The 18,939-nt window shown below is 41.5% G+C and overlaps 1 protein-coding gene across 2 annotated transcripts in view; it reads left to right on the plus strand.

Moving 5' to 3' along the window:
• Positions 1 to 18,939, plus strand: part of dlc1 (DLC1 Rho GTPase activating protein) — a 90,082-nt gene that overhangs the window by 10,040 nt on the left and 61,103 nt on the right. Inside the window, exons 1-3 of one of the 2 annotated variants that reach the window (XM_074685679.1) lie at positions 492 to 2,482; positions 6,927 to 7,061; positions 7,302 to 7,415. In XM_074685679.1, the coding sequence (XP_074541780.1) occupies positions 560 to 2,482; positions 6,927 to 7,061; positions 7,302 to 7,415 (2,172 nt within the window). In that variant the 5' untranslated portion in view covers positions 492 to 559. Of the gene's footprint in view, positions 1 to 491; positions 2,483 to 6,926; positions 7,062 to 7,301; positions 7,416 to 18,939 lie in introns of those variants that run through there. The other variant, XM_074685685.1, reaches the window with a different exon arrangement.

Here is an 18,939-nt window from a genome sequence, read left to right on the forward strand (position 1 = left end):
TGTGGGTACAAAAAGTTAGTGTGTTGTTCAGGTTTGCAGTGTAAATGTGACGGACTGGTTTAGTTACAGTGTACAGAGTAAACAGGTTCAGTTGCAAACAAATGACGCCTTAATTTATCTTGATCGTTATCAAGGTGTTTAAGAAGCTCTGTTGGCTCTGCTCCTGGAAATACACCTTAGGCAAAAAATGACAGTTACAAATTGCAAACATTAAATGAAGTTGTCAAGCTGCAATATTAAATCTGGCTCTGTTTTTGTAAGTTATCATCCCACTATGTTGGATTATCTCAGTTTAGGATTTCATCATTTTATGAAGTCCTGCAGAGTTTATACTTTCAGGAAATCTGGATGCAACATAAGTACGCACCCCCTTGAAATATTTACTTTGAACATTAAACACTTGTATCTTCCCGTCATCTATGCACTTATTGCTAACTCATAATTTGGAAAACAGGCCGTTTCTTATCCCCATTCTTTCCTCTTGATTACAGCAGATCTGCTTCTCCATTTTTCCCCTGGCATCACAAACAACTCTATGGCATAACACTGGCTCTCCAACATGCCAGTAGCCATTCGGAAAAGAAGCTGGGAGGAGCATGTGACTCATCCCTCTGGACTACAGTACAGTTATGATGATTTGGATCTAGTGTGCTGTCATGGGGTGAACAGTGAGGGGCCATGGATGGAATCGGGAGCTTCCAAACAAAGTCGACGGACGAGGTGTGCCTCCATGCCCGAGGGCTGCCACCAGCTGCCCGCAAAGGAGGAGGGTCAGACTCATGAGCTGGCATCTTGTGTCATAAATGATAGAATGGACCAACAAATGGAAAACAACATTAAAGTTGTGGACTTGCAGGAGTCGGTTCATAGCTCTCGTGAGTTTGTGGATGTTGACACTTCCAAAGGGGTCTCTGAAACAGAGCATCTCCAAACCGTAATCATGAGGAATTCAGGGGAGTTTCATTGCGACTCAGACAGCAGGATGTCAAGAGAAAACATTTCTTTAGCAACTGATAGCAGCAGTCACAGTGAGAAATCCGACCACGCTGAAGGTGAAGTTACAGCAGGTAGCCTGAGCCCTGACATCGGCACTGACGATTGTGTCTTTAAAAGTCCACATATCTCTTGTGAAGAACAACAATACATCTCTATCTCCTCTAACAATGGGCCTCCACTGTCTGAATCTGCTGGTGAGCAATCTGGCAAACGTCCAAATCATCAGGAAACAAAGGAGAGCCATGCAGAGGGTGACTGCAGACCTCCTGAGATCTCTGAGACTGCTCTGAACCAGTTGTCTGCTGCTGAACTGGAACCTCAAACTGACCTTCCAGATGTCAAGGAAGAAACGATTTCCATCTCTGGCCTTGTGGATACAAGTATCACCTTACCTGTTGATCTGCTGGACAGCTCGATTACTATGATGGAGGGTGGTGGAGTGATGTCACTGGCTAACACAGCCATGCAACCAGTTGAGGCTTCAGTGCAAGAGGAAGTGCCTGATATCGCTAATGACTGCCAGAGTGCAGATTCTGCTGAAAAACTGGATTCTGTGAATAACCCAGAAACTCTAAATGAAAACACAGGACTTGAGCGTGTCTCAGGAGACATTCAGGAAAGAGACATGGATCATCAGGGCTCCACTGAGGTACTGGATACAGCGAAAGTTTTTGAGATACCCTGCCAGACATCCATGAGACAACATAATGTTGAAACAACAGAAACAGATAGGCACCAGGGAGGTGAACGTGTACAAGCAAAGAGCAGTGAGGAAGCAGCTGAAGTCAGGAATGGGCCAACAACACCACCTGATGTTTTTGTTAAAGGTCAGTGTTGCTCTTTGACAGCTGAGAATAATTTCTCTTCTTCAAAACCAGACAACAGATATTTAGAAGGGAAGCCAGAACAGGCTGAGAGTTACTGTCCTGAAAAATATGAACAAACGACAGCTTCCTTAAGTGAATCAACAGCGAGCGCTGATGACATATCAGTGTCCAAAGAGTTGGCTTGTTATGAAGATCAAGTTGTGGCTCAGCAGCTGGAAAATAGCATCTCAAAGCTGGACACCATCCTAGAAGTAAGCCACATTGAGCCAGATGACACCCCTGCATTTGGTCCTCCAAAGAACTCAGATTTCACCCAAAGTCCAGATGCTGAAAATCTCCAGATGAGGGATAAACCTGCACCAGAAAACGTGTTTCTGTACTCTACAGAGGTCAAAGATGTGTTCTCATCAGAGGGATTCCATGGCAACCAAAAGGCTTCTGGGTGTTGCTTTGGTGAGTCACCTGCCTCTGAGGTGGCAGATGGTCAGAGGGAACACCGGCACAGGCCAGGACCTGTGGAGTCTCGAATGGAGGAGACAAATGTGGAGGCACAAGCTATTATTTTTAGTGACACAAAACTTTCCAGTCCAGTTTTAAATGGAACAAATGAACCAGCAGAGCAGAGAGAGGACAACGCTGTCAAAGTGCGCATGAGAAAGGTAAGGATGCTTTCAAATATACAATGTTATACAAAATGTAATTAACTGTTTTGTGATGCTTGGTTTTATTGGTGAAAATTATGATGAAGTTATTTTCTGTACCAAACAGACAGGACATATCAGGCCCACAAATAATTTCTGTCCCACTCTCTTGGTAGCGCCTTGGAAAACAATGACTTCACTCTCACATGCTTTCAGATCTGTGAGTGGGGGGATCTGTGAAATGTTTTACTCTTTCTCAACTGCTCATTGCAAAACAAGGTCCTATAAGGGCATGGAGACTGTGAACACAGAGGGGGCTCAGAGGCTCAAGTAATCTCTGGGGTGAAAGACTTTACTTGCTCTCCAGCAAATACTGTAACAGGAGCCCTTCAAGCCCATTTGGATACAGAAAACTGGACACGGTGCTTTTTTTCAGTGGACCCTAAAAATCAGAGCTGACAAACAGATGTATCAAAAAGGCATGTTGTTCAGACAAATGAAATGTGGAAGGATGCTTCTTGAAAAAGATTGTTTGCTCCTTCAGAGCAAATCTCGGCAAAGAACTGTAGATTTACATACATTTGTATGAGTTTGAGGGATTTCTATTCATGCTTACTTGCACACTATGTTTGTTTTAAATATAGCTCTGAATACATCCAGTCACATCAATTCTCTGTCAAATGGGCATATGGCTTCTAAACCATAAACTTTTCTTGTTATAGTAGACAAGTTAGTGGATTTTTTTGACTTACATTCATAAAAACACATTGATTCAAGCTAACATTTCAGTAATAAAACCTGCATTGACTTAACATTTATTCTGTGTTTGCATAGAAACCTTTAAAAGCCCTTTTTGGCCAAAGTTGACATCACTTCTTCTGCTGCCAAAGTGACACATCATACTCCAGAGCAGGGACACAGCAAATGAGTGCCACATTTATTATTACCAGCTCTGGTTTCAGTATGAGGATGACTTTAAACCTTTGGATTGATTGTCCAAAACGCCGGCCACTGGAACTGGAAAAAAAAAGAGCTTAGGGAGAAAAGCAGAGAGGCCTGAAGGCGCTCTATCCACCATATGGTGATGACTCGCCTTCATTCGACTGCACCATGTGGTTTTCACCATGTGGTGTATTCATCTCCTCTGAAGCCAGTTTACGAAGAAAGTGTGCTTTACTTAGAGGTCAGGCTGCTCAGATCAACAATATCAGCTTCAACAGAAGAAACATCCTGCAGTTAGCATTAAGGAGAAACCTGTGATTATCACAAAGCAAATCAAAACCAGTGTCTTACTTTTGGTGGTCAAAGTGATTTCAGAAAATAGACACTAACACTCAGATCCCCTGTGTGGTGAAGCTGCTGGAGGATGAGTCTGTAAAATGAAACCATCTGGTTTGCATAATGGCCTTAGATTAGCCTGATATTGGGCTTTGTTACCATGTTTATTTGTTTTAAAAACAAGGCCTTATCCTGACCTGAGGGCCAAACTGGCTCAACTGTTCTTTATCTGTCGGTAGACAACCTGGCTTCACCGTCTCAGTTTCAGCCCTCAATTGATTCGTTGCTCGCCTTCTTTGTCCTTTTTTATGAAATATTTTCATAGTTTTTTTTGTTTGTTTTTTTAACTATGTAAGTATTATAGTTGCATTTATCCAATTTGGGGAGGAACAATTTTGATTCATAAAATTCTGCTCACTGTGTTTGGGTCAGAGGAAAAGTCAGTCTGACAGGCCTGAGAAATGGGATACAGGGCACAGGGTGTAAGAGGGGCCTTTTAAAGAGACAGCTCGAGATGAGAAGGAGGGATCTCAAAGTTCAAACAGTGTGGGAACTGTCTCCTATCCTAAAAACAGGAAGTGAAGAGGAATGTAACAGAAACCTCAAAAGATGGGAAAGAGAGAAAAGAAACCTAAACCACCAGAATGCCCCTTTTAAAAACCAGAACCCTCTCTGAGGCGCCTGACATCTTGTGCACTTGTTTTTTGACTCTGCTGTTTTGTGGTTGTTGTTGCCATCCTGAGCCAGATGCTTTTGTTCATTCAGAGAGGCATCGTAAAGATGTCATTGTTTTACCACCGTACAATGTTTCATTGTGATTCTTTGCCAAGCAGACAGAACATGGCGATGTGCGCTTCCACCAGCGAGGAATGCCAATGAATGCATCAATGTGAGGCACATTTCCATGACACACGTGGCCCTCCATGCCTATGTGCGCTCTCAGCAAACCCAATAGGAACTGCTTCGGACAGGCTAATTGGGCACTAACTGGAAAATAAATGTAAGCTCCAGTCATAAGATGTTATTAGGGGATGGAGCTGGGAGCCAGTCACAGGGCTAGAGCTGTAGCTTGTTTATAGAGATGTAGATCCTATCTGGGATCTGTAAACCTGTCAAACTCCAGTGTATCAGCATCCGTCAGCTAATATAAATGTGGTTAATGCAACGCACCCGCTGTAAATTTCACTTAAGCAGGGTGGGGCCACTTTAACCAACGTGTTTATTATTTATATAGAGCGTAAACTTCTTCCTATTTCACCCAGTAAAGATTCTCTCTGATGTATCACACATACGAACAGAAAAACAAGTTAACATGCCAGCGCAGCCTTTGCATAAACACACACTCACAGTGTCTGTTTGTCCCATGATATCACCCTCATAAAGTCTTTAAAAGCCAGTTAGGGAGATTGTTTCAAGGTTTGTTTGGGGCTAATGACTGAGCCGTGTGATGAAATTTCTCAGGGTTCGTCTCAGGAGACCAAGAGACAGAAAGCCACACCCGAGGCCGGGATAAGACGAAAGGAGGAAATGAAAACATGCCTTGTGTGAAGAACACTAAAAAGAGATTTTTACAAGATTTTAACTCGAGACATAGGCTCATATTGTATTACACAAAAGGACTGAGGGACAGCAAAGGGACAGAGTGGTAGGTGGAGTGATGTGTGTCCTGGATTGTAGTCATTAGGCTTGTCTTACTGGAGACACACCACCTGAGGTCAGTGTGCGACTTGTTATCACAGCCTCAGACTGGATATTTGTGCACCACAGATTACAGGATTGTAGCGATGATATGTTGGTTGAGTTTGTGATTTCAAAAGTAGCAGTGATCATGAAAAAGATAAACATTAAACACACAGAGAGGGTGAAGAACAAAAAAAAACAAGAAAGAACAAAAAGGAAAAAGCCATTACTACTTTGACTGTCCAAGGGAGACACCTTTCATACATACGAGCATGTTGCTCAGAGTGCTTCACAGAAGAACAGAGAGACAACAACTAGAAGAATACTAATGGAGACTAAAACAACAAATAAGATGGTGATGAGCAGAGAGCCTTAGTGTCAGGAGAAGAGTTAAAGGAAGTAAGGAGCAGAATTTACCAAAGAGAAACGTTGGAATGGGAAAGGAACAATGATCATCCCCCTCCAGACAAAGTGTTGAAAACAACAAAAGCACTTCTTGTTTACGCATCAACAGATACTCCTGAAGCGATTTTCATTGAGTCCCTCTCTGGAAGACACTGGAAATGAAATATAAGGGGAAGGTGGTCACCCTCCTGCATCCTAAAGAGAGAAAAAGTCTTCCATGATCAGGCACAAATAACACGCCATGATCAGGCACTGATTAATTCACAGGCTCACCTATGCTGGAGCCTAGAGACCCCTTGTGCTTAGGGGCCCTCTGATTGGTCAGACTAATTTTGGAAATTGAATTATGCTACCTATCCAATCAACAGGTGCCCACATGGCCATGCTGAACAAATTGTTTACTTGCATGCTGTCACCATAGTTGCCAAGTCTGCTTATTTTAAGTGACTTTGAGTTTGTTATTCTGTAAAGTCGCTTGCAAATCATGTCAGCCATGGGCTATTGGTTTTTAGGCTTGATTCCTAAAGTGTGGTTGCTCATTGGGGCTTAATTTGTTGGCTGTATGATCCCTGCCTGATTCTCTCTCAGCTCAAAAACAAAAAAACATTTATCATTATTTACTTGATTGAATTATTTAATTTATCTCTATTTTATAAATTATTTTTTAAACCAAGAAAAATATTATCATTTTTTTATGCCAGCTGTTTGTCAGTTTGCTGTTATTTTTGCATAATGCAAAAAGTATTTATCTTATCTTTTCATTATATCTATTTTGACTGCATTTTCTGCCAATTTACTCCGAACAAAAATAAATATTTATACTGTTATCAAAAGGTCTGTTGTTTACACAGCAAGGTAAGTCACCTGTTAGGCTTGTTTTGGGTTTGATTCATCAGAGCTGGTCACTTGTTTCTATCCCAAGATCTGGCAGCGCTGCTTGGAGTGGGACAACCTCTGGGACAGCATGATCCCACAGAGGGGGCCCACAGAAAGAATAGCCTAGGGACGCATGACTACCTAAATCCTCCTCTGGCTATGATAGCATGTCCGAAACCAGTGCAGCACTAATATATTTTAAATTATTTGTTACTTTTATCAGCGTGAGCATGCTCGTCTGGACTCGATGGTGTTGCTGCTGATGAAGCTGGACCAACTGGATCAAGAAATTGAGAATGCCCTTAGTGCCACCTCCTCTATGGACAGTACCCCAACCCTTCATCGTCGACAACTCCAGGTACACAACCGCATTTTAGCATTTTGGTGCAGCCGTTCGAAAAACTGAGAGGACATTCGCTTCTCTTTTTTCTTACTATTCATTCAACGAAAGTTTTATCATCGGTCCCCCAGTGGCCATCTGGGGCATAACAATCCCAAAAGACACAATTTGTTATCTTCTTTATATGCATAAAACAATGCTATTAATCACCCTTCAAGAAGTAATTGTTTTGCATCTTGGTGACTTTTTGTTCAACAGGAGTCAGATGAAGGCTCTGTGCCGGCTGCATCAGAAAACACTCAACAGCCACACTCTCCTGCTGCGTCCACCTCAGGACCTACACCAGCACTTGGAGCAAAACCTAAGAGTGGAGTAAGTCGAAACCTTTAGACCAAAATTTTGATTCAGACGTCTTTATTTGTCCCTTAAAAGCACACCCAGAATCATACGCACAGAAATAGTGACTACTTTCAACGTTCAACAGCCTGATGGCAGAGGGAATGATAGCTTTAGAGAAGTTGCATGTTTTTCCTGAGGGTCACTTTGGAGTGGCAGCCTGAAGGCATTAACATGGATGTGGTCATGTTGAAATGTTATCACTTGCCCTTTTTTTTGGAGCACCTGCCACTACCAAAAAGAACACAACCACCCAAACCATAAAATTAAGAGGTTAAAATACTTTTAATGAAGATGAAAACATCCCACTTTTTGTTTTTCCATTGATTTGACTGTTACTTTTATGGTACTTAAAGACTTTTAAAAACACAGACCTCAAGGTAGTTTAGGAAGGATACACTTGAATAACTTTTAATGAACCCAAATTATTGAAAGATCTGAAAAATGAAGTAGTTACAGATGTGACAAGGTATAATTTTTTTGGTTATTTATGAGACATTTTTGCTTTTGCCTTGCCTTTAGACAAGAATTGTCTTGAGAGTTTGGGAAGACATGAGTTGAAGAGCCATATCTGTAACAACTACAATGGCTGCTGTTGATACCAGTGCCATTATCAGTTCAGCTTATTGATCCAATTGTAATTAATTCCCTTATCAGTTTTTCCTGTGAATTTTCTGTGAACAGAAAGAAAGCTTTACAGGTTTTCTATGTCAACAACATTTTAGTTTATAAGTAAATAAATATGAAATTAGTCACCGGATCTAGATATATCTGGATGTAAATGAATACAAATAAGCAAAAATCTTTGCACATGATGTAATAAAAAGATTCAACATAAGCATAAAGGTAATGATGTCAACACACTGATACCGGTTATTGATACCCATCCCAAGTTTTGTTTTAAATTGTTTGACTTATTTTTTATTAATATAGAGGCACATTGATGCAAGACATTTTAACACAAAGGGTGAACACACACACACCCACACCCAACACTGGTGGTGAATTTCCCCAATTGTTGGAATGTCTTCCAGCACTTAGGGCTTAGTCAAGCAGACGTTAAAACTCTATAATTAGCTGGTTCCAAAGATCTAGTCCCCTTTTCCTCAACAAAGGGGTCAGAAGGGGGGTCTGAGGGTGAAAAGCCAGGGCAGGGGCGAGCAGGGGGGGTTGAAACGCTTCAAGTGAGACGCGCGTCTTCATACCCCCTTGCTTGCTCATTTAATGACTTTGTCAGCTTTGCCTTGCTGTGGCCCTCAGAAAGAGGTCAAAGTGAACAAGGCTAGTGGTCAACAGTGTGCAGTTTTTAATGTCGGTGTTTGAGTATTTTAGCTGACTCATAGAATTTTTTTTTTTAAAAAGGCAAACAACAAAAAAATAAAAGGTTATGATCTAAAGAAATGACATTGAACCAGTTTTTTTTTTAACCAAAATACTTCTTTCACTAATCAAAATAAAATTCATCCTCTCTTTGTTATATTCCATACTCATATTAAAACCTGGTTTCTTTTTCAAAAAACGTAGCAAGGCATTGTGTTTAAGTTATGAAACATTCATATTAAATGGCACGTTGTGCATTCCTGAGTTATCTCTCACAACTTTTTTTAGATATCTCTTTGTCTTGCTGCACATCACAACCCTTTGACATCTCAAATGTTGTCAGTTTGTCACTCAGTGTGGTGATGAATTTAGTGTGTCACAGAGCAACACTCTGTGACGTGTGGTGTATTATGTCTGTGACCAACTGTTTCCACAACCTCCATTCTTGCAGTAACCCAAGGTAACTCACTAAGCTTGGGTAAACAGAGCTTTCACTGCCACTAATAGGAGGCCTTTTACAGTGGAGGCCCTGCCGAGTGATTGATTGAAGCCAAAGAGATGATGACTTCATGAAGGGGATCCTCGCTGCTTAATAGTAGTCGGGGACTGCTGGGACCTTTCAGACACAGAGAGCTGTGACGCCCACTTAATCTTTTTAGAGAGACAATACAAATCCTTTAAATGATGTAAACACAGAGCAGATGTGAGGAAGAGCAGCGCCGAGGCTAAAGCTTTCGTTCAAACCAACAACACAGCTTTGTTTACATGACGACGTGTTAAAAAGAATGGATTGTGCAAGCGTAAAAACAAAAAATATTGCTAAAACTTGGGAAAATGCTGAAAAATTATTTGAAAGCAAATTTCACTCAAGACTGTAAGCAAAAGCTCTGCTTCCCTTTCAATCAAAACATTGTTATGATAGGAAATAATCACATCCTCAGTCTGAGAAATAACCATTATGCCGGTTGTACCTTGCTGAGCAAGTCCTCATTGTAGAGACTTTTCTAACATCAAATTATAAACTGAACAAACACTTAAAGGGTGTAAAGTATGTTTAAAGAAGCTTAACTGTCTGCTGATTTACAGTATGAAGAAAAGCAGGACACATTGTTGAATCTGTGCTACATTTCTTTTTTTAAAACCCCCTCATGTGTTACCTTGAGCAAGTCTTGACATCAGTCTAATTAAGAAGGTATTTGCGAGTTTACACTAGAGAGCAAACAGCATAGATGTTTTTAACAAGTGAGTGGTGGGTGCTGCCTGCACTAAAGGAGAAGTCAACATTGAAATTGCTACTGTACACACTTCTATGAGTTAAGCAAAGAGGTTGTAAGCGGTCAAAAAAAAAGGGGGAGCCCTAAGAATATGCCCATATTTTCAACACAAGCTTTGAATTTGATGTAAAGTGTAGAGCGATTTCAAGAAGTTGCTCAGGAGGGGATTAACAGTGGAGGACCCTAAAGGAGGCTGCTGTGGACGTTTTATTGGAGATCTGTTACTTTCCTCATATTCTCATCCAACAGCTTTAGGGTCTGTCAGTTACACAAGTCACTCCTCTGATTGAGGATACTTGCGATCTAAATATCTTCTAAACTGCTGAGTTGGAAAAAAGATCCCACCTCATATGTAGAAGTCAGCTATTCAGATCCACGATGTTTTGAACCAGGATGCACCGATCAAAATTTTCTGGCCGAGCACTGGTCATCGATCTTTGAATAGCCTGACTTGCTGATTGGACAGTTACTGATATTTATTTATTTTTTATAACTGACAGCATATACCTTCAATGTTTCAATCTTATTTTATTGATAATCATTGAACAGTACCTGTGAAACAACAAAATCTTTATGCTTTAACTTAGACAATCAATAAAGTGTCCTTATTTTTGGGTCTCTGACCAAAAAGCAACAATGGTTGGCTGTCAGACACTCCCAGAGGTATATAAGATCAGTTGTTTAAGATGGACCAATCACTCATAGGCTGGCCAATCGTTTGGTGCATGTCTCCTGAAAATGTGTTTTTTGATGCCATAAAAGTCTGATGTTTTTGCCTTGGTGTGTCATTTCCAGTCTATCTTCAGCCTGCCTCAAGCAGAAACTTGATGAACTGCAGATTTTAGAACTTCCAGCTTCATTTTTCTAAAGTGGGTGTCGCCACTTCAGGCCCCAAGTGGCAACATTCACAAAAAGAAAAAGAAAAAGTTCACTGTTCAAGCAACTGTACCTCTAAACATAAATTATTTTACCATTTTATTTTTTTCTGTCATGGAAATACTTGCTGCCAGTCACCAGAGAGCGCTACGTCTCAGACAGCTGGGCCACATTTGCTCTGAGGGACAGCGCAGTTGGAACCCTCAGTGTGGCTTGAAGATGGACATCACCAAGTCTTGACCTTTTCTTTGATTTACCACCTTTCTTGCTCTTTGGAATACATTTTCTTGTGCTGACAGCTCTGTCTTTCAGCCGTGCAGAGAATGATCATTCCCCCACTTCCCCTGAAACACTCTGTTCCTGACATCAGCCTTTCTTTTGGCCTTTGGAAGAGACATCTTGATTAAACAACTTTTTGAGGGCAATGGCAATGTCGTCAACGGAGACCAAACAGTCTCATTTCAGTTTGTCCTTTGCCGTTTTCATAAGCTATGAAGGCTGCAGCCCATGGATTGGGACACAACTAGAGTCTTCTTGTAAACATGAACAGAACCAGGTGGCTGATAAAGATTTTAAAACACACATGAATAAATGTGATGGTAAGATTTGTGTGTGTGGACAGGCAGGGGAAAGACACGTGCCTGTCTAATCCCTGTCTCATCTGGTCAGTGCAGTGTTGAGTGTTAGTGTGTGCCTGTGGATGTGTCCATGTTTTTGATACGCTTGTAAAGCTGAGTGGGTTATAAAGTGTTTACCATCATACACTCACATTCCTTCCATCTTCTGCTGGATTATGCAAGAGGTACCTGGTGTTTGTGTTATTACTGTCCCCCTGACACCTCCTGGCACTCTGTGGAACACTTTGGTGTGATTTTACCTCACAAGTACTCGTACTGTCCTGTCCTTTATGTAACAGCGATAAATGTGAAGTGCTGGAATGTGTCTGTGTATGTTGGTGATGAGCTGACATTCACTCAGCATGTACAGTATCTCTCAGTCATGGTTGTGTATGAGGCAGCTGGTTGAAGTGAATGGCTTAGCTGCTGGCTATTGTTAGCCTTCAGCAGGTGGCTGTTATTCTTGCATCGAATGTGGGGCTTAAATGTTGCGGATATTGTGCCACAGCAGGTGTTTTTTTCTCGTGGTGGAGCAGCTATTCTTTGCCTCTGAGTGTTTTTGTTGGCAGGTTTCTATTCCTTGCTTAGTGGAGCAGGTGTCTTGTAATGTTATTTGTTTGCATTGTTGTGTTGAACAGGTGGCTTTTATTTGGCTTACAGACAGATGTGCATCAATTTATTTGGCTGTTTTTCATTTTTGTAGCTGCATCTAGTGGTCATTCTCCTGTGTGATCTTCTTCTAGTCAATCCTTGGGTCTGTTAAAGCTCTGAATTTGCAATGGAAGATATTTACACCACAAAATGTCTTGTGCATCAAACTTTCAAAAGACATCCCAACCTCCTGTATAGGATCAGATTAGATAAACAAAGAAAGAAAGAAAAGAAATTTCAAAAAAATTATTAGCTATTTTATTGTTTGATTTGTTTTTAACCCTGGTTCTCCCAATGCAATCCACAAACTTTGGTGATTTTGCCAATAACAGTGCACAGTGCAGTCATAAAAAGCCAGTACAAATATATGGACAATCTTAAGTTGAGTACGGCACAAGAACCATTTGTTATGCAGCTCTATTTTTAGAGTCTCTGCGTTTGCAGAGGATGTGCCAAGCAGCAGAGGTGGGCGGAGGCTGCTGACCCCTGACCACCTTCCTCTCAATGTTACAGTCGGAAACAACATATCAGTCACCCTCAGTGTAGAGCATTCCCACAGGCAAAACATACTCCAGCCCCCAAAGACTGAGCAAGGCACAAAGCAAAGCGGTCTGTTAAATATAGCACCTGAGTGTTCGACATGTCATACATACAGTGACAGGTAAGACGCTGCTCCATGCAGGCGCTCTTCCTCTCCGTCTTTGGTATACATTCCATAAGAGGGCAACCTTTGACCCTTTGTGTTTGGATCTGTATTTTGTCTCCACAGCAACAGCACTCCAAGCTAAGCTTTGGTTGTATCCGTTTTAGTGTGACCCTTTTTTTGTGGAATCTGGAAGAACTATATTCCTCCTCTCTGGATGTTTAACCACCAAATTAATGAGTTTTTTTTTTAGAGGCTGATGATGGATTCAGAGATATCCCTGTTCTTTTAAATAACGGAAAAATCTCACCCTCTGTCAGTGGGTTATATATGTGCATGTGTCTTTATCTGTATGTAATGTGGTGGACAATAGAAGTGCAGTGGTTTGCGTGCTAAGGTCACTTGCAGATCTGTGCTCTGTCCTTCCTCTGTGTTCTGCTTTGGCAGCCTCACAGTCCCCAAACATCCTCTATACAAACCACACCTATGAATATTTCCCTCAAACCAGTTTTTCTCCAATTTCTATCCAATACTCTTCCATTCCCATCAATTTTCTGTACTCAGCACTAATTTCAGCAGCTGTAATTTTGTTTATAACTCCTTTCCAGAATCTTATTTGTGTCAAAAGCTGTAGTGACCAATTATGAGTCAGCGAGCTATGAAACTAACCTCCATTCAGACTGACAAGAGGCCGCAAACAGCAGTTCTGGTCATGGCCTCGCGAGCAGCTTTGTGTGGTGTCATTGTCCTCAAATCAGTGCTCTCTCCTGAGCACAGCTGTAACAAGGAGACAAACATGGACCTGCTGTGGTTTAAAGAAAAGGAAGAGGCTTGTGTTTGACGCAGGATGTGGAAAATGAACTTCTCCTCAACCCCACAAGGAAATCTTGTTTTTCCTGTCAATTCAAGGCTAGAGCTGTTGCATAAAACACTCTAAGAACAGAAGCAGAACACATTTACAGTTACTTTTCTTTTTTTTTTTGTTGTTGGCAGAGTATTGACAGAAACAAAGAACTTCAATAATCCAAAGCATGCCATCATTGGGAAGTTGTCGGCATGTTTCAGCTTATCACTGTTTGCGCACAGTATGGATTCATTTTTAGAAAAATAGATCTCCACTGTGATTTATTTTGTTGTTTCGCAGATCTCTGTTGTATCTTCTTCCTGGAACTAGAACCCCACATAAAACAACATGTTTTCAGCAGCATGCTAAATTGCAGCTCTGTCTGTGTTTGTTTTTATGACAGCATACTGTGGCACAATGCCTAAATCGCATCAACTTAATCACTAGTGTCATTCGCTGGCTCCAATGGTGCTTCAGCACTTTTTGAGAAAGCTTAAATGAATTAAAATTCCCACTCCAGCATGGAGTCAAAGATCCTATGTGATTGTGTGTTGCTAACAAGTCATAGTTATTGGTGTTTGAAGCACGCACTGAGTCAGTGAAGCGGAGCGAACACCAATTACGTAGAGCATTGGTAAAAAAGCACCGGAGAATAGTTTCAGGATGATGGTACATGATGACAGTAAATCCTGAGGATGACTGGGAAATGCAAGCATCTGGAAACACCCCTGCAGCCCGCTGATAATGAAGCACTATAAATCACTGAACGAACAAACAAACTGGATGCACTCTTGGAAAGGCACACACAACACACACTGATAAATGCTGAAACATGCACACAGGAATTCACTGGATAACCAAGTTTAATTTAGGACAGTGTTATTCAAGGTTGACAAAAGTTACCTCAACAAATACAATTCAGTGTGTCATGCGCAAGATTCTCCTCTTTTACAGTCAATTTTTTCGCTGGCGAGTCTTTTTGCGAATCTGCTCTCCAGCTGGATGTAAAACCCTCCAGGTCAGACTGTGCATTCTTTGGTCAGTGTTACAAAACTATGACCAAGCAAAGATCTCACCCACGTCTTTCTTGTAAGTCAATAAGCCATGTGTCTGCCACAGGACTTCACTGAGGCCACCACGATCCTCCACAGAGGACGGTCTAATCCCTCTGTGTTGTTAACCCACTCTCCCAAAAATGGCAGCAGCTAATCCACAGGCTAGCATTGTTAGTGCAGTCAGGATTGCACAGCTTAACCACATTAACTCTGGGCTATAACCCACAAAGTCAACCTGGTGGTGAGTGGTAACAGGTGACACATTTTGTCTCTTAATCATATGAACAAGACGGGGCTGGAATCAAGTGAGTTTCAGTTGTTTCACAGAACTTAACCCTAAACCTAACCCTAACCCTAACCCTTTTTTTATTATTCCACGTTTTGAAAAATCAAAACTCTGTCCATCTCCTCTGTTACCTGCAACCAAGGGGTAGCCTTCAGTTTTGAAAAGTCACGCTGGTACAAAAGTGTGAAAGATTGTCCCTGGATTGTCCATATTGGCCTTTCTGCATTAGAAAAGGAAATTCCCATTAAGTCCCAAGAGAAAAATGCCAGTTTACAGAATAATTAAGCATGGCTGCTGCCTGGTTTGTGAGTGGTTTTAGGGATGAAGCTCATGTGTTTTATCATACACTACATGGGGGGTTAATTCAAAATTACATGTCCATTACATCATGTTAATATTTATTTTAGTTTTTGGGTTTTAGGTTAATGGGAAGTTAGGTTTTCAGAATTCCCATTATGGTGACTGCCATTGTCAGGGTGTAAAACTTCTTTTAAGGGGTCTTTTACAAGACAACGATTTTAGGGTGAAATACCAAAGTTTTGTTGCATTTATACGGAAAAAAGTGTTTTAGCCGACCTAATACGCAAACTTTTGAAAATAGCCTTGTATGGAATTTTTCTGAAACGCTGCCAACACCGTTGCCGTGTGAGCAGTAAGCCGACGTTTTCAGTGGAATCGGCTCAACTCTTCTTTGTTGGAGATCTCCCAAAAGTGGCCTCCGACAAGAGAGTTATAGTGCCAACTACAGGCCTGGCATTCGTACTAAAGCGTTTTTAGTCTCTTGGCGTTTCCGTGTGGACACAGATTTTTTTCAATGCGTTTTGGCATTTTTGGATGAAACGTTGTGTAAATGGGGCCTAAGAAACAAATAGACTGGCTCCTTGGGTTATTAAAAGCTCAAAGTTTGAGTCAGTAGCAAAAGCAAAATGAGCCGTTTGGCATTGGCAGTGACGATTTGGCAAAATTTTCATGGGCTGTATTCAGCTTCAAGAAATGTGATGAAAAACAGTTGTAACTTTTCATAAAGAAGCAGGGTGGTAGAAAAGCTGGAGAACTCAACTTCTAAAACTAATGTTTTGATGAAGCTTCTGTGATGAGAAGTGAGACGTCTTCCCAAACTCTACACAGTCCAGTCGCCTTGTCTTTAGAGTCTCTGAACTAAAGTTTTGAAGTGAAGCAGTGTCCATGTCTGTGTCTTTTTAGGGGGAGAGTCTTTCAGTCAGACAGGTCAAGAGTTACAGTCCTGTCCAGTGATGGATTCCCAGAGCAAGTCAATAGTTCACAGTTTATGCTCCAGGGGCCCAGCACTAAATCCCAGCAGACACTGCCTGAAACAAGAAGCCTGTTGCTTTGGCTTACTTTTGTAAACAACGGTAAATGTTAGAATGTCTGTCTGTGTCTGTCAACATCAGACCGCACACAACATATCTCATGATTCAAGGTCAAGCAAAAACGGGCCTCAGCTGGCAGTCTTTGTGTGTGTAGGTGTGTGTAAGAGAGCACAGTGGGTATGGTAAAATCATTAACCTCCTCCCACAACTAAAGACTGAAAGTGAACCCATTCATGCGATAGTTTTCAGCTGGGCTTTTAGTGTCATTCGAAATGTCAATACGTGTTACTGAGACGTTTCCAAGGCCACAAAATCTCCCGAAGAGTTGTTTTCTTTTCAGAATGGCTGCTAAATTCAACATCTGGCCCCTAATATACATCTTCTACATGGAAATGTTCCAATGCATCATTACACTAAGTCATCGCATCACTTCCTGTTGACACACTTCAAGTGTGACATATGGAAACTGTTAAAATGTGGAAAAGGGATGTAGTGGGTTTGAGGGTTAGGGTCTAGGGATGGGGGAGAAGGGGGTTGTATATTTCCTTCAGGAAAAGGCGAGAATGAAAATTTTTCCCACGTTACCCCGCACACGTGCGCTCAGGGGTCGACAGAGCACGGAGAATAAATTCTTGTATAAGTGCGGGGCAGAAAGAGCACGTTCATGCCAGTCACAAACCAGAAATGAGATCCAGATAACATCTCCAAAGGATCTGGAAATGTGTGCGTCTGTGCACTCTTTAAACACTCTCTCTCTCTGACATGCAAACACACACACACACACACACACACACACACACACACCCACGCACACACACACACACATAATCTCTCCTTCCCCTTTCAATCAGTTACCTAGTACGTCTGGTGCTGGAGCCGCCAGCTTACCTGACCATAAGCCATCTGCACCAATTTAGCTATTTGCGCTAAGTGGTGGAGAAAAAGGTTTGGGTTAGCCTGAGCCCCCTAATCCTTGGCCAGCACAGACCATGGGTGGTCACACATACACACACACACACATACACCCATGTACACACACACTTTGCAGCTGCAGTGCAGGAGGGGGGCAGTGGTGGTGGGGGAACCATGCTGGACTGCTTGGATTTGTTGTGCAAGAGCTGCTTGCTAAACAATTGCTCCATATCTCTAACGCAGTGGTGTACAGCTGTACAAAACTGGGCCAATTAATGAAAAACACAAAACGTTTTTTTCTGAGGCCTCGATGTCCTTTGATAACAAACAAACTGTCGCAGCAGCATTTTGTATGAAAATCTGTTGAGTGCCAAGAGCTGACACCAATTAATTGTAAGCGTTTTCTTCTCCAGCTTATTGTTTGATGAGATAAAAACTGCTTCGCTGGTGAATGAGTCACAACCAGCTCATGATGTGCTACACAGATTTCAATGGATATGAATGAAAATGTGATGCTGAAGGACTACAGTGAGTCAAGCACAACTTAGTTTAGGCATTTTTGGCTTCAATAAAGTGCATGGTAACAACATAAATTACATTTCAGAGTGTCACGGGGTCCTTAATTTACGATGCCTGGATTTTAGAGTGACTGTATGCCTTGGTAACATGTTTTTATCTAAGTAAGTAAAAAATGAGCAGGTCTTAGTAGCTCAAATAGGTTAACTATAACAGGATGCCAAAAGTAGCCTTACCCCATGGCCACAGGTTTCTATCAGGTTTTCTTTCTTTATGAATAAATGCACTTCTTTGTATCCTCACGCTAGAGACGTTATCTAAATATTTGCAGATTTATTGACATGTTACACAGCAATACATGAAATAAACATGCAACAAGTTTGGAGGTGTTGTTTTTACACAATAGGGGGTTTTGTCAGAAAGGGATTCTTATCTGCAAAACTTAGAAAAAATTAAAACTATTTAGCTACCTGTTTTGTAACAGTTAACATATTTTACACAGAAAAAAAATCCACTTCTCCTTCCAAGATCTGTGAATTAAGTTAAACTTCTCTGTTGGCAATTGTTGAATCATTTTAGGGTGTAATTATTTGTTTTAAGACCCACTTTACTTGGCTTCCTGCTACAGTAATGAGAATAACGACCCTCCAGTGGTTAATTATGCAGGCACACATGCTTGGCAGGCTACTACACACACATATATGTGTAAAGCAAACACATACCTTACCCCCCTGTGCCCCCCACACAAGCCTCCTCCAGTAAATTAGCGGCAGTAAATGAGGCAGCTGACGCTTGTGTGCTGTTCAGCCTACAGCTCCCAGTGGACACCTGACACGGCCCGCACAACCCCACACTGAGACAACCTGCACTGTGGCATGCCACGGGGAACGCAGGAAAACACGGGGAAATATGTGAGTGTGGTGCTGTGAAAACACTGGTACTCACTGGTACCCATTCATTCACATTCCTGTTCCAATCTGGACTCACATTTATTCCTCTGTAATTGCTATTATGAGGGAAAACAGAGCATTGTGGAAAGGTGAGATTTACACTGTGAGTAAGTGACTTCATGGGTCATTGACAGGAACCCGTGGTGTGCTGTTTACACAACAGAGAGGGTGCACACTGGTCAACTAAAATGACTTGTTAGTGTTAAGCAGAGAAGTTACACAGAC

This window comes from Halichoeres trimaculatus, unplaced genomic scaffold (assembly GCF_033239565.1).
Source record: "Halichoeres trimaculatus isolate MK-OKI-2021-1 unplaced genomic scaffold, fHalTri1.1 fHalTri1_scaffold_2, whole genome shotgun sequence".
Lineage (NCBI taxonomy): Eukaryota > Metazoa > Chordata > Actinopteri > Labriformes > Labridae > Halichoeres > Halichoeres trimaculatus.